Genomic DNA, 14,315 nt, shown 5'->3' with positions numbered 1-14,315 from the left:
TTCTGTTTGCTTAGGTCCGTTACGTTTTGGGTCAAATTTGATTTTGCCTTTTGTGTTTCAAGCCCATCCAAATAAGTTCACCAAGAAACATTCAAAACATCCCTCTCGTTTCGTTGATATAACGTTTGATTCTTTAAATGCTTGAATTTAATTGATTATATTCTTAAAAAGAAATACAATAATATTGGTTATTAAACATGTCATTTCAGAGCCATTGTATCTTGTGTAAGATCGTGTGATTATATATTTACTCTTCAAGAATCACAATTTTCATAAGACTATTCAACTTAACTTTTTCCCAAAAACTTTTTAAATGTATGAATTGTACCAGAGCTAATATTGGTTAACAAAATATAAGCCTTTATTCTCTCTAAAGCAACACAATTGAGATTATCAATCATATCAGTCCATTATTACAACAACAGTAATTAAACTGGAGGAAAAATAAAAGAAAGAATATAAAACCAACTTACTTAACTTAACCAACAGTTGTTACAGCAGCATGTATCGCATCTGCAAGGTGAGGAACAGTCCTTGAGCTTAAACCCGCCATGCTAATGCGCCTGCATTTTTTTTTCATTTGTAAGAAATAGCAATCTACTTTCATTCATTTGTTTATTATTATTATTATTATTATTATTATTATTATATGTTATAATGCTATAACTGTGTAGAATAGAATTATCAAAGAAAAATGATATTGGTTAGTTGTTACCCATCAGATGTCATGTAGATGTGGAATTCTTTTGTCATGAAGGTGACTTGCTTTGTATTAAGCCCTGTGAATGTAAACATCCCGATTTGCTTTATAATGTGGCTCCAATCCCCAGGTGTCCCTGCCAACACACAACACACAAAAATTAAAACAGAAGAAAATGAAAAATAATAATAATAATAATAATTAAGAGGTAGTGTACCTCTAGCAGATAAAGCATCAAAAAGCTGTTTGCGCATGGTAATAATACGATCAGCCATTGCCTTCAATTCAAGGGTCCATTCATCATACAACTTTCTGCAACAGATTCACCAAATGCAAATTCAGACTCATGAAACCCTAATTCAAAAAGACGTAAATGCCCTTTTACCTGTCTTTGAGAATGGTAGCGACAATTGAAGCACCATGGATAGGTGGACTTGAGTACATGGGCCTTATCACAAGTTTTAACTGGCTTTCTACCTTACTTGCCACGTCAGCACTCCTACAAACCTGTTAGGAATAATAACATATCAAATAACCAAAACGAAAATTCATCAGATCAGCATAAACGAAGATATAGTCAATTAGGTCCATTACAAAAGACGTTAATGCCCTCAGTATCCTCATCATAGCAAAGAGATAAAATATATATGTGAAAAGGTGATGACTTACAATGCTCAAAGCACCAACTCTTTCCCCATAAAGCCCCATGTTTTTAGCATAACTTTGAGCTATAAAACATTCCCCACCATCACCAACAAACATGCGAACTGATTGAGCATCCTTATCCAGACTTCCACTTGCAAAACCCTAAAAATTCAAGTGCCAAATCTTTAGCACTAAATATAAATAGTCTTTTTTAAACATAAAAGTATAAAACCCACCTGATATGCGCTATCAAAAAATGGTAAGAGACTTTTGGATCTAATCAGTTGTCTTATTTGCTCCCATTGTTCAAGTGTTGGATCAACACCAGTTGGATTATGAGCACAGGCATGTAGAAGGACAATTGCTCCAGATGGAGCAGAACTCAGGTCTTCTAGTAAGCCTGTGTAAGCATAAAACAAGTCTAATTGGTTTATTCACTTAATGAGAAAAAAAAAAGGGAAAACAGAGACTTAATAAATCAAAATAGGGAAATGAAAACTAAACAGTTCCATATATGTAGCAAATAATAACAATTTTAAGATTGTTGCAAACCTTGGATGTTCAATCCACGTGTTACAGGATCATAGTAGCGATATGTTTTCACAGTCAAACCAGCAAGAGTGAATATTTTTGTATGGTTTCCCCATGTTGGATTGGGTATATATATAGTACGCTGCAGATGTGAAAAGTTGTCAACAACAAAAGGAAATTTTTTAATGTCTATGAAAGTATCTAGTAATTTAATTTAAGATATGAAAAAAGAAAACATATTTACTTGGTAATAGTGTCTGGACAGAAACTCAGCTCCAACTCGCAATGACCCAGTACCTGACAAACACTGTACTGTTGTCACCCGGTTTCCCTGAATAGCAGGACTGTTAAAAAGATCAAAAAAGATATTTAGAAAAAGAAAATCGTGTTTCAAGAAAGTGAAAATATACATAGATAACATAATAAATGGTAGGTTCACAGTTCACACTTCACACCTGTCAGATCCGAGTATAAGTTTTGCACTTAATTTGTTGAAATCTGCCAATCCAATAATGGGGAGATATTCCTTGACTCGAGACCTGTCATTAACAAGTAGCTGTTCTGCTTTTCTCACGACATTTAAGACCAGAGGTTTTCCTTCCTGTGGTGTCAATAGCAAATCAGGCAATTCAGTCATTGTAGTTGAAATATAGATGTTTAGATTCAACTCTTATTGAACTATAGACACTAGGATCAGTAGAGTTGGTTGAAAGTGTAACCAAAAAGTACGGAATTGAAAAAAGAAACTAACCTCTGTACGATAAGCACCAACACCTAAATTTAGCTTGATAGGGCTTGGGTCTTTGTTATATGCAACAGTAACCTGCAAGTCATTATACATAAAGAAAGAGTGATGAAGTTTGAACCAGTAACATTTTAAACATGAAGAGTTTACAAGGCAGTCCAGGTTTTTTACTAATTAGTGTTGACTAAAGAACTCATTGAACACCATTCTTATGCTCTGCTATTGTTCCGATGAGAATACTTTGTTATAGAATGTAAGAAAGATAATCATACAATGTAGGAAACTCAAGCCATTTGCACAATTTGTACACTGAAGTATATAGTGTCAGTGTCTCGAAGAATACTAGACAAACTAAAATGAGAATTATGTAACCTCAACAAATGAAATATGATAGCGATGATCATAATTATACACTCACTCGCTTCTGAATGTTAAAGATATGTTTTGAATTACATGATCAAACAAGTCATTTTAGGGATCTCAAAAGATATGTATATCATATTGTATCAGTAATTCCCAAATAGATCATACGAGTTTCACTGCAAAAGTCAAAATGTGTATTTAATCTTCGGACAAGATAGTATATATTCAACCTGAACAAACGATGCATTGATGATCACATCAAAATAGACAAATACATATATACATAAATCAAACCCAAATGCCCATATATAAACTGATCCGGAGTATTATAATCGGAAATTTAAGACAAATCTACTCCAACAACTCCAAAAGAATATCATAACCGACTTCTGAAGTTCATACCTAGCACTCGACTCAAACGCAAAATCGATATGGATTTCATTGAGTTGAATACGACTTTTCTCTATCAATCTAGTTACCTGATACGATATCGTAGTTTCCAGAAATTTCTCGACTAGTTTCGAACAAACGTATCAATAACGGAGCTGAAAACTAAGATGAAACAAGTACAGCTTTGTTTACAGGTATAAAGAAAGATTACCCCGAGAATCGGATCTTCGGGAGCACGAACTACGTTAGCGAATACAGAATTTCCGGCAGAAGTTGGAGAAGAAGAGATACCGCTACCTTCATTACCAATCGCGCCGGCGAGGTGACGTGAAAGCATATACAACCTCCGATCGGCCGACGAGGAGTTCATTTTTGACTTGTTTACGTTTTCCGTTTGTGTATTTGCGTCTGCCCCGCTCTTTTTAGTCGAAAAACGTTCAGATCGGTATGACTTTATAGAATAAGATGACGTGGCGAGTGAGGGAGGTGGTGACCTGGATGGAGATTGTGGGGCCCACAGTGCCACGATAAGGATGAGGGCTTGACGACGTTAGGTAACGTCGGCACGAGGATCCAGATAGATGTAAACGGTAGCGTAAGCGGCTACGCGATTATAGGTTGGCACAAACTTCAAGAAACGTTTGCTAGGATAGGGATTTTGATATTGACATTTTAGTAGAAGACGATGAATGAAATTTGGAACTTTTGTACAGAGTAAATTGTAAATTGTGTTTTAACTTATTTTTTTAATTTTATATTTGTTTTTATTACGTGTTTGATTTTTACTATTTGTTTTTGTTATGCATTTGGTCTTTGTTTTATCTAAAAAAATTATTATTTAAATATAAAAAAATAATAAGATATATAAGATAATATGAGAAGGATGGGGTTGGGGTGTATTTATTCAAATGAATTAAAAAATCAATAGCAAAATAGTCTTGTTAACTAAGACATGGATCAAACACATAACAAAAACAAACAATATGAACCATCAAAATAAAAAAAATAAGTTAGGGACCAAACGTATAAATTATCCCAAAACATAGGGATCATTCGTGTAATTTACTTTTTTAAGATATTTTTCATTTTATCATTATTTGTCTTTATTATCTTTATGGTGTCATACTTTTAGATATAACTTTTAGTCTTTTATTATATTTCATTTACTCTCCATCAATATCTTTAAAGCAATAGACCTCGGAAATCTAATTAGAATAGGATTAAAAATATAAGTGTCGACAGTCATATTCTATTATAATCTATTATTATAAGGGAAAAACGATTGCATTACATAGATGACATTCGCAAAAAATAAATTGATAACATATAAATAAAAATGATTGCATTACATAGATTGACATTCGCAAAAAGCTAAATAAATAACATGTAAATGAGACAAACAAGACAAAAATAAGTCAAGATAAACAGTAAGACATACATAAATAAATCATAATACACATACGAATCTTAGAACTGCAAAAAGAAACAATGGTAGTAAGTCAATGTAAGCAGTAAAATGATAATAAATGTAAATACTAACATATGTCCCAGAAGGTGGGCGGGCGATAGAGACGATCTTCTAGACCCCATCTTTTAAAGGGTTCAATTTTTTTTTATGGAAATTGTTATATTTAGAAGATAGTATAAGTAATTTTCTTTCAATTATTGAGTTATTATTTAAAAAAAATTTGACGACATTTGTGTATTTTAAAGGTCTATTTTTTTCTTTCGCCATGGGCCCAAAATATGTTTGAAACGGTCCTGATATGAACGATACATATATGAAAACAAACATACAAGGAGACGAGACTACTCATGTTCCAAGATGTTTAGCTATCATATTCAACTATCTAAGGTAATGTCTTCGCAAAAGCAAGCTCTTGTCATGTCTAGCTTCATCCCATCCTCTCACATACTTCTAGGACGTCATCTCCCTATATCATCATTAGAGATGTAAGTGAACAAAACTATTTGTAAGCTGCTTCAAGGACCGACTCATTAAAAGTTCAACTCGAGCTCGAGTTAAACAAGCATGAGCCGAGCTCGAACTTATTTCCAAACTCATTTACTTATTAAGTTATTAATGAATATAAACAAACTTCTTAATGAGTCAAGATCAAATCAAGTTTAGGCTATTTAAGTTGGTCTAACAAACGAGTTGAGCTCGAGCCTAGATAGGATGTGCTCACTTACACTCTTAATCACCACCGACTCTAGTCTATTTACCATCGTTAATGATATGTTCATACCACCTTAATTATCATTTCCTCAATTTTAAGTGGTTTTTGTCACTTCTTTTCAAAAAAAAAAAATGGTTTTTGTCACTCCCAACGAGATTCTTAAAATCATATTCGGTATCTTATCCAGCAAAGTTTTGTAAGCCTACCTCAATATCCTCATTTTTAGTACTCCAATCATCCTCTTGTGGTCAATCTTGGATGACCTAACATTGACAAACCATTTTCACCTTCAATTTTAACGGGACATTTATGTCACACAATACTCCCAAGGTTTTCCCTTTTAGTTATGCAATAGGTGACATCTACCTTCATACCTCATCCCCCTTTCCACTACAATTGCATAAAATATACTTCGTTTTAACAGTGTTGTTTAAGAGTGTACTCATCTAAACTTAAATCTACTCATTCATCATCCCCCTTTCCACTAAAATTGCATAAATATAGTTCATTTTAGCAGTGTTGTTTAAGAGCGTACTCCTCTAAACTTGCATCTACTCATTCATCATCCCCTTTCCACTAAAATTGAACAAAATATACTTCATTTTAACAGTGTTGTTTTGTATCCCTTTCTCCTCTAATATTTCCATTCAGATGTCCAGTTTAGCATTCAACTCAACACCAAATTTGGTCACCAACATAATTTCATTGGAAAAAAGAATACACCAAAGAACTTCCTAATAGATCCCGCTAGACATCTTATTCAAGATCAAGGCATGATTTGTGGCCGAAATCCGAACTTTGATAGAGCCCGATTTCAATCGAAAGCAAGTATTGTCTCGGATTAAGGTCTGAACGCATGTCTTAGACAAGTAATACATTTAGTAAATGGTCTAAACATGTCTTAGGGGTCTCTCTAGCTTTAAGGGTCTCAAAATCGCCTCTCGTGGAACATCTACCATTATTCCATCTCTTTTTTCTCAACTCTAAAAACAAGTATTCCATAACAACTACAGCTTAATCTTGTAAGGATCACTTCATTCTCGCTTCTCAAATTTACATTTTTTGAAATCATACTTGTAAATTCTTTGTAATTTGTGCTTCATAAACCAATCATTTAAGTTGATAGTTTTAAAAAATTAATTCGACACCATTTATACAGGCAGTTAAATAGCGATGAGCTTTTACATTGCTGGGTAAAAACAAGGTTCAAACATTGGTGTCTTTAAATATAACTACTACTCTTTGGGCCTACCAAAAACAATATCCTTCAGCACACAATAATCTCAAAAGATAAAGCCAACAAAACTTGCTCTTCATACAAAAAAACTCATTCCAGCTTTACTCTATCCATGTCACCAATCACTGCTTCAAGCTGCAAAAAAAATGTTAAGGCTTTTAGCTAAATATTCAATAATTACAAACAAAGAAATCTTAAGCCCAAATCAACAACATAACCAAATGAACTTTTTAGAAAAAAAAACATAAAATATTTAATTGACAAACCTTAACAATTTGGCGCAAGAAGTAATCACCATATCGTTTGGGTGTCTTGGATTCAACCACATGAATCAAATCCTATAACAAGAAAATGAAAAATCAATTCAACAAAAAAACACCACTGCAAAAAAAAAAAAAAAAGGATTTCTTACATCATCAATGTAGAAATCGATGTCAGCATTGGATATAGTTTTTCCATCAGCACCAACAGAATGTGTTTTGTGCTTGTATGTCATCAAGATTGTCCTGTAAAAAAGCATGTTGGATTAGTTGTTTGATCCAAACACAAAAAGCATATATAAGAATGAGCAATAAACATACATAATGGAAATAAAAAAAGCATGTAATGTAATGTAATTAACCTTAAAGTGGATTCATCTACTTCCATGTAGGATGCAAGCTTCTCAAGAGAAATAGTTGAATAGACTTTCAAGAAAGTCCTCACAACTGACAGTTGTTGCTGCTGTTTTACTTCATAAAGGAAGAGCTTTAACTGAAGCCTATATGCATCCTATAACAAATAAGTCAACACAGTTACATCATGTTTCTTTTATTTCCCAGTGTCAATTGACCATTTTACCCTACTGTCTATATGCATCCGATATAATATAGATCCACAAAAAAAGAGTTAGGGCCTTTTTATGATCAAGGGTAGGTGTTCTATGTTCAAAGACTTTCTTTTTTTGGACAGAATGAACTGTCTAGGTGACATTAAATGACCATTTTACCCTTCTGTCTATACGCAGCCATAACATACAAATTCACAAAAACAAATTACGACACATTTCTTTTTCCCCATGAGGTATTTTAAGTGTTGTAAGATCAAAGACTTTCGTTTTTGTACCGAATGAAAATGACTATAATGACCATTTTACCCTTCTGTCTAGAATTAGTGTAGAACAAAAAGATAAACACTGCACCTGGTTGTAGTTTACAAGTGGCTCTTCATAGCTTGGTGCAGAAGGTGTGATGAATTTGGGACATGCATATGAGAAAAGCTCATCATAGAGTGCAAATGATTCATCATCATATCGTTGCATTCTCGACATTTTTTCACCATATTTCTCCCTCAGTTGAGAGTTGACTGTTTCATCAACAAGTTTGACTTGGGGACAAAGAGAGAGGGAGATTGTTAACAGAGCATACATCTGCTCATTCTTCTTTAGAATTTGCTCATATTGTGGAGATTTCTGGTGATACTGCTTAGTTTTGTAGATGTATAAAAGAATTTTGTTGAATTCACGTATGGCCTCTACATACCTGCATAGTTATTAATGCAAAATCATAATTCAGTTTCTCATGAAAACAACAAATGATCATTTTAAATTGTAAGCATAGTTTTAAAACATATTTGCAAAGAAACAAGGTGAAGTTTGAAGATATAGAGATATAAAATACCTTCGTAACATAAGATTGGCAAACCCATAATGATAGATGGTTGTGATGTGACTTCCAATGACACTAGTGTAAACACCTTGTTGGCTTATGTCAATAGGAAGTAAACACTTCAATCCAGTTTGATAATCTCCCAATAAACAATGAACTCTTAACAATCCAACCATGCTGAAGTAACCCAACACCTTCAAAACATTACTTCCACCATTATAATCATATCCATCTGTAGCTGTGAACTGTTCAAGACCTTCTTTTTCCTGCTCAAGAATCTGAATGATCGAAGATTTCTCCATCAATGCTTGCAAGAAATTGAGAACCCCATACACATTCCATGCCTGTGAAAATATGAAGAACATTGTATTCCATCAGAATTAGGTATCCATGTAAGTTTGAAGTTAGTTTGATGCATCCATGATAACCCTGAAACATAATTGAGTTGCTTACCTGATCATGTTGTCTCAGTAGTGCAATTTCCTGCTCAGTTTTGTTCTTCATTTTGGCACGATACTGACAGAATGACTGAAATTGATATACAAACTCATCCACCATGTCCCACAACCACTGATTAGGTAGTTGCATGTTCACCACACCGTGTAACACCACCTGCAAAGATACAAAATCAATCACATGAGCATTGAATTAATCGTAAATCTCTTTGATCATGGTTGATATAGGTTGTTGTAGCCTGGAGTTGGAATTAACCATTGGGATAAATTAATCCAGATTTCGAAATACAGTAGTTCCAATCTCAAACCATAAAGAATCCATTATCTCTTTCGTAGTAGAATTTATAGTAGGTAGAATATTGAGATTGATAATCATCTCAAGTTCAAAGATGTTTTATGATTTAACAGCTTAACTCTCAAGCTTATGTGGTCTCATGACTAAACAGTCTAATTTGATAAAACCTTGGGGTTTCACGACAAATAAAAACAATAGTCTATACAAGGTCATTCGTAAGCTCACAGGTAACAATCTATGTGCAAAAATTCTGATGAGCTCGTCAGAGTATCAGCTATAATCCGAGGAAAACACTATGAGAGGAAAATCATAGGGCATACCTGAAACAGACTGCAGTAATTATCCCAAGAATCAATCCTCTGCTTGAGAGTTGGAGATAACCTAGCATACAGGTGGCGATACCACATCTCGCGGTAAAGCAAGCAGAACACATGGTCGTTATCAACGTACTGAGCAACGGCTTCAACGGAAGGCCAAGGGGTATCCTTGAACATACGGTCGCTTAGCGTATGGAATGAAGTCTCGTACATCTGATGGATCTCATAGACGTTTTTCTCCCGGATGTGACGGTAGAGATGGACGACGAATGATTTGACGGGGTCGGGGACGAAAGAAGGGTCGTAAGACAAACCTCCATCGGCGGAGGACGGCATTCCATCTTCGTAGTCGTAACCGACGGCCGCCATTGTTGATGCAGAGAGATTAGGGTTCCGACTGCGCTAAGAAGTAAGCCGATGAGATGTCGCAGTGTGACTGTGTGGTTGTGTGCTTATCAAAGTTGGGCCTTAGGATGATAAAATGTGGGAGGGACGAGGGAGTATGAGTTGGGCCTTCTCTTTAGATCTGTTAAGGAATGGAATTTTAAATAGAGATAAAGACTTATAGGTTGTTTGTCTTAGCTTTTAAAAGTTCAAAAGATTTTTTTTAAAAAGTTATAAAAAGTCAGGATTTCCTGACTTTTTCAAAACGATGGTTTTTCTTGTATTAAAACTTCAAAAGTTCCTAGTTTGCCAAACATCTTTTTGTTTTTTTTCTTTTACAAAAAGGACTTTTGGTTATGAAAAGCTAAGCCAAACACCCCCTTAAAAGGCTTCTCTTTAGAACTCTTAAGGAATGGAATTTTAGATAGGGATAATCACTTAAAAGGGTAATGTATTTTTCGGTTTGTACACATTTAGTCACTGATTTTTTTTCCGTCCATATTTACCCCTTTAATTTGTTAAACTGTACACATTCAGTCCTTATGACCGGCTATTACAGGTTAGCCGGTAAAAATGACGTAATAGAGTAATATATTTCTCACTTTGTACACATTTAGTCCTTAATATTTTTATACACATTTAGTCATTAATATTTTTTTTCAAGTCAAATATCGATTTAGTGATTTACCAAGCTTTAATAGAGGTTTGGAGATACAATAATTTGACTCCTCATATAATGAAAGTTCAACACATATCGATTGAAGGCAAACGGGCAACAAGCTGCGCCGCTAGCCCGTTCTGGATGGCAAAACCAATTCTTTTGAAAACAACATTTATGGATCTAGGAGATATGACATTAGAATGCATGACCCGTTGGACTCTATTAAGGAGCTCCACCGCCTCTGGTGTGAGAAAACCAAATGTAGCGAATGCAAAAGGAACAAACACATGTTGATTTTCTCTACATGCATTCTCGTGCTTTACCACTTTGCACGCGGCGGCTTTCAAAGCGGCATGCCCAGCTGCGAAACCTCCGCTCCCCAAACCAACGAGAGGAGAGACACCAGTAAGATCCACGCACGCATGCTTCCCTCCTATCCATCCAAAGACCAAAATGTCAGTCGGTCTAAGTGTGGACCTGCCATCCTGCGGGTCCGTCAAAAAGTTCACTGGCGCTTCTTTCTTCACAGAAATACCAGCACGCCGACAAGCATCAAAGAGAACATCCTGAACTACATCATGTCTATACTTGAAACCAGGGAGCTCTCTACAATGAACCGCGTGTTCCCCAAAGGTATCCAAACATGCCTTGCGACAAACTGGGCATATCTCGTCAATTGAGAATATGGGAATCATGAGGCGGTAACGAAGGATAGTTCGGTACTCCACAGGAGACATATGCTGGCCAAGACCATCAATAGGGATAGTTAGCAGAAAATCCTGAGCATGAGGCGCCCGCAGACACTCAAAGACTGCTTTTTGTCTGACAGTCATGTCGAAGTTGACTTCCATATCTTGGACGATTTTGCTAAAAATGGCACACGCCAAAGCTTTATGGGATTTAGGGGGGCAGTGTCCTTATTAGTGAAACCACTACAGTCAAATCCCGGAATCGTATCACGAAGACGAGTCATAGCACATAGGTAATCCGAGTCCATACCACATATGCCACTGTCACGTAAGATGTGGTCTTGTAATGCCCAAGATTGAGCCCTCAAGGCTACAAATGCGTAGGATGAAACCTCGTAGGCCGAGTACAAACCCAAACCACCGAAACGAATAGGTAAGGAAGCCAAGCGCCACTGAATGTCTCCAAAAAAGGGGCCTCCACATACCACCATATCCTCGATAGACCTCCGCAATCCCTTGTCAAAGAATAACGTTGCCTTTTCTATGTGTACCGGCTGACATGTCCTTAAACCAAGGAAAAGTTTTGCAATGCCCATACACGATCGAAGCAAAAGGAGCTCACTCTACGGATCACATAGTTGTGGAAGAAGACCCATCAAATCAACAACATTGACCGCTCTCTTCATGGCCAACCCGCTAATAAACCCCGCGTCTCTGCTAACAGCCCCCCTAAGGAGTTTCACCCCCAAAGAAGGTCTCCCTATCTCCGTAGGGAATAAATCAGCACGAAGTTTCCTACCATCACATGAGGGCCAAAAAATCTCCGTTTTCTTGATGTTCAACTCAAGACCCAAACCTGGACCATGCAACCGAATTATGTTCAACACTCTAGCCACCTCCTCTGAATCCCTAATGACAGTCCCATCATCTAGGTACCAAGCATGGAGAAAGATCTTAAAATTGTCTCTAATCTTGTGCACAAGCGGGTGCAAAACAAGGGCAAAAAGAAGAGGGCCCAAGGGGTCACCTTGCTGCACCCCAGTGGCAGACCATATATGTTGGTCTCCGATATAAAGTCTCGTTGCTTGCCCATACAAGAAATTCGCCCACAAATAAATGGAAGGGCACATCTTCTTAACCTTGTGGATCAATGTTGAACAATCCACCAGGTTAAAGGCATTCGAAAAATCCATAGTCAACATTACAAGAGACCCATCAACATGGTGTTCACTCAACACCCTATTGGCACTGTGTAACACAGCCTCAACACCGCCAGATACACCAACCCCGAACTGAAAATCATTAAGGTACTTGGCCATTTCTTTACCCACACCTTTCATGGCAACCTTGGAAACCAGACGTCTCCATATAGTGCCTACTGCAATCGGACGGATCCCGTTGTCAGGTTTAAGTAGAGGCGTGAGAGGAGCGGATGCAACAAACTCTGCCAAAATGGTTGGACATCTTCCCACTAACCATAAATTAACAACTGAAGTGATAGCATGTATGAGATCTGTGGCAATAGCAGACCCTTCTCCACAAAGGGGCGTCTAGCAAGTGTTGAGCCCTCAAGCCATCTCTCCCGCAAGAAGTTCATTTAGGGAAGGATTTGATGCAACTAAATACACAATCAAAGTCTGCTATAAGGGGAGGTTCATAAATTATAGGGCTCGACATAGATGGGGGTGGTCTGAAAGGGTGTTTGTCCTGCTAAGCTTTAATAGTATCACCATTATATGGTGCAACACCCGATGAGCATAACACTTTCACTGTTGCGGTAAAATGACCATCTGCAACCTTACAGAGGCACTGTCCGATGTTGGTGTTACTTGATGTAGCCTCATTCTGAAGGATGCCTCCACCCTATCTCAAAGCTCCAACCTCATGATTGTCTAACATATTTTGAACTAACTTCGTGATACCCCCTCTTTCCCCCATGTATCCAAGGATTTCAGGATAGAGCTTTGCTGTAAAGATTTTCTATTCCCAGACCTACATTCTTGTCTATTTTTGGGTCTAAACACCTGCAGTATGCATCAAGGGAGAAGTAACAAACACATCCATGCCTTAACCGAGCCAGGTTGGGCAATCACCTTGTAAAGAGTGGTCTTCAAAGCCTGAGAGAAAGCAAGACGACAACTATGGGGGATACTCTTGATAGTAGTGATAGGCTCTTTAATATATATATATATATATATATATATATATATATATATATATATATATATATATATTGCAAAATAAGTTATTTTTGTTTTTGTACTCATTAAATACTTATGACTGATTTCTTTAGTTTTTTTCTCACGCAATCTTACATGGGAAATTCATTAATGAAGTGTTTGGGCCTTTTGATGTTTATGTCCATCGTGATCTCAACTACTTGGTTGCTTAGGTCATGTGTTTTAAACGTCATAACTTCTTCATATGATCTCGGATTTTAACGATTTTTATATCCATGTAAACGATCTATATATCCATGAAAACGATCTTTATATCCATACGATCTCGTATTTTCGATTTTTTTCGTTTATAGCTGTTTTTCATATACCAGCAAAACCTATTTCATCTTGGTAACACCAACTATGTATTCCTACGTCTGCCCATGTCCATATTTTTTTTATGAATGCATGTATGGATGTTTTTTTTATAAAATTGTAAGTAAAAATATATTACATTTTAACGGGAGTAATCTTAATGAAAAAATGAACACGTGGATATAAAGATCGTTAAAATCTGATATCGTATGAAGAAGTTACGACATTCAGAATACAAGACCTGAGTCAAACCACAAGACCTACACAACCAAGCAGTCGAGATCATGTTGGACATAAACATCAACAACCCCAAACAACTCATCAATAATTATCTCACGTAAGATGTCATGAGAAAAACCTAAAGAAATCATTCATAAGTACTGAATGAGTACAAAAAAAGGACTTATTTGAAACAAAAAAAATGTTAAGGACTAAATATGTACAAAAAATTAAGGACTAAATGTGTACAAAATGAAAAATATATTACCATATTAAGTCATTTTTCCCAGCTGACCTGAAGTAACCGGTCATAAGGACTAAATG

General features: G+C 36.1%; 2 protein-coding genes across 2 annotated transcripts; both read right to left on the bottom strand.

Annotated features, from left to right (window-relative positions):
• Positions 1–343: 343 nt before the first annotated feature.
• On the bottom strand, positions 344–3,816 carry LOC111885869 (aspartate aminotransferase, cytoplasmic). The gene is made up of 11 exons (XM_023882095.3): positions 3,586–3,816; positions 2,628–2,699; positions 2,332–2,477; positions 2,121–2,220; positions 1,898–2,018; positions 1,582–1,745; positions 1,370–1,507; positions 1,086–1,207; positions 918–1,012; positions 716–836; positions 344–563 (listed from the first exon to the last, which is right to left on the bottom strand). Exons 1-11 carry the CDS (start codon positions 3,742–3,744, stop codon positions 479–481), a joined length of 1,323 nt encoding a protein of 440 aa, XP_023737863.1. The 5' UTR covers positions 3,745–3,816; the 3' UTR covers positions 344–478.
• A 2,901-nt stretch (positions 3,817–6,717) lies between these two features.
• LOC111885844 (uncharacterized) lies at positions 6,718–9,990 on the bottom strand. The gene is made up of 8 exons (XM_023882071.3): positions 9,508–9,990; positions 8,891–9,049; positions 8,450–8,781; positions 7,972–8,311; positions 7,414–7,562; positions 7,204–7,297; positions 7,058–7,129; positions 6,718–6,926 (listed from the first exon to the last, which is right to left on the bottom strand). Exons 1-8 carry the CDS (start codon positions 9,871–9,873, stop codon positions 6,882–6,884), a joined length of 1,557 nt encoding a protein of 518 aa, XP_023737839.1. The 5' UTR covers positions 9,874–9,990; the 3' UTR covers positions 6,718–6,881.
• Positions 9,991–14,315: the final 4,325 nt, after the last annotated feature.

This window comes from Lactuca sativa, chromosome 5 (assembly GCF_002870075.4).
Source record: "Lactuca sativa cultivar Salinas chromosome 5, Lsat_Salinas_v11, whole genome shotgun sequence".
In the NCBI taxonomy this organism is placed as follows: domain Eukaryota; kingdom Viridiplantae; phylum Streptophyta; class Magnoliopsida; order Asterales; family Asteraceae; genus Lactuca; species Lactuca sativa.
Note: the sequence above shows the minus strand (reverse complement) of the source record. Positions and strands in the feature narration are given on the sequence as shown.

What these genes read in the sequence shown, in the direction of transcription:
- LOC111885869 (XM_023882095.3), bottom strand. Translation starts at nt 3,744, where the DNA reads ATGAACTCCTCGTCGGCCGATCGGAGGTTGTATATGCTTTCACGTCAC. An exon ending in CTTATACTCGGATCTGACAG is followed by an intron (nt 2,221 to 2,331) that starts GTGTGAAGTGTG and finishes TCTTTTTAACAG; the next exon opens with TCCTGCTATTCAGGGAAACC. An exon ending in GCTACCATTCTCAAAGACAG is followed by an intron (nt 1,013 to 1,085) that starts GTAAAAGGGCAT and finishes AATCTGTTGCAG; the next exon opens with AAAGTTGTATGATGAATGGA.
- LOC111885844 (XM_023882071.3), bottom strand. Translation starts at nt 9,873, where the DNA reads ATGGCGGCCGTCGGTTACGACTACGAAGATGGAATGCCGTCCTCCGCC. An exon ending in ATTACTGCAGTCTGTTTCAG is followed by an intron (nt 9,050 to 9,507) that starts GTATGCCCTATG and finishes GTATCTTTGCAG; the next exon opens with GTGGTGTTACACGGTGTGGT. An exon ending in GTAGATGAATCCACTTTAAG is followed by an intron (nt 7,298 to 7,413) that starts GTTAATTACATT and finishes GCTTTTTTACAG; the next exon opens with GACAATCTTGATGACATACA.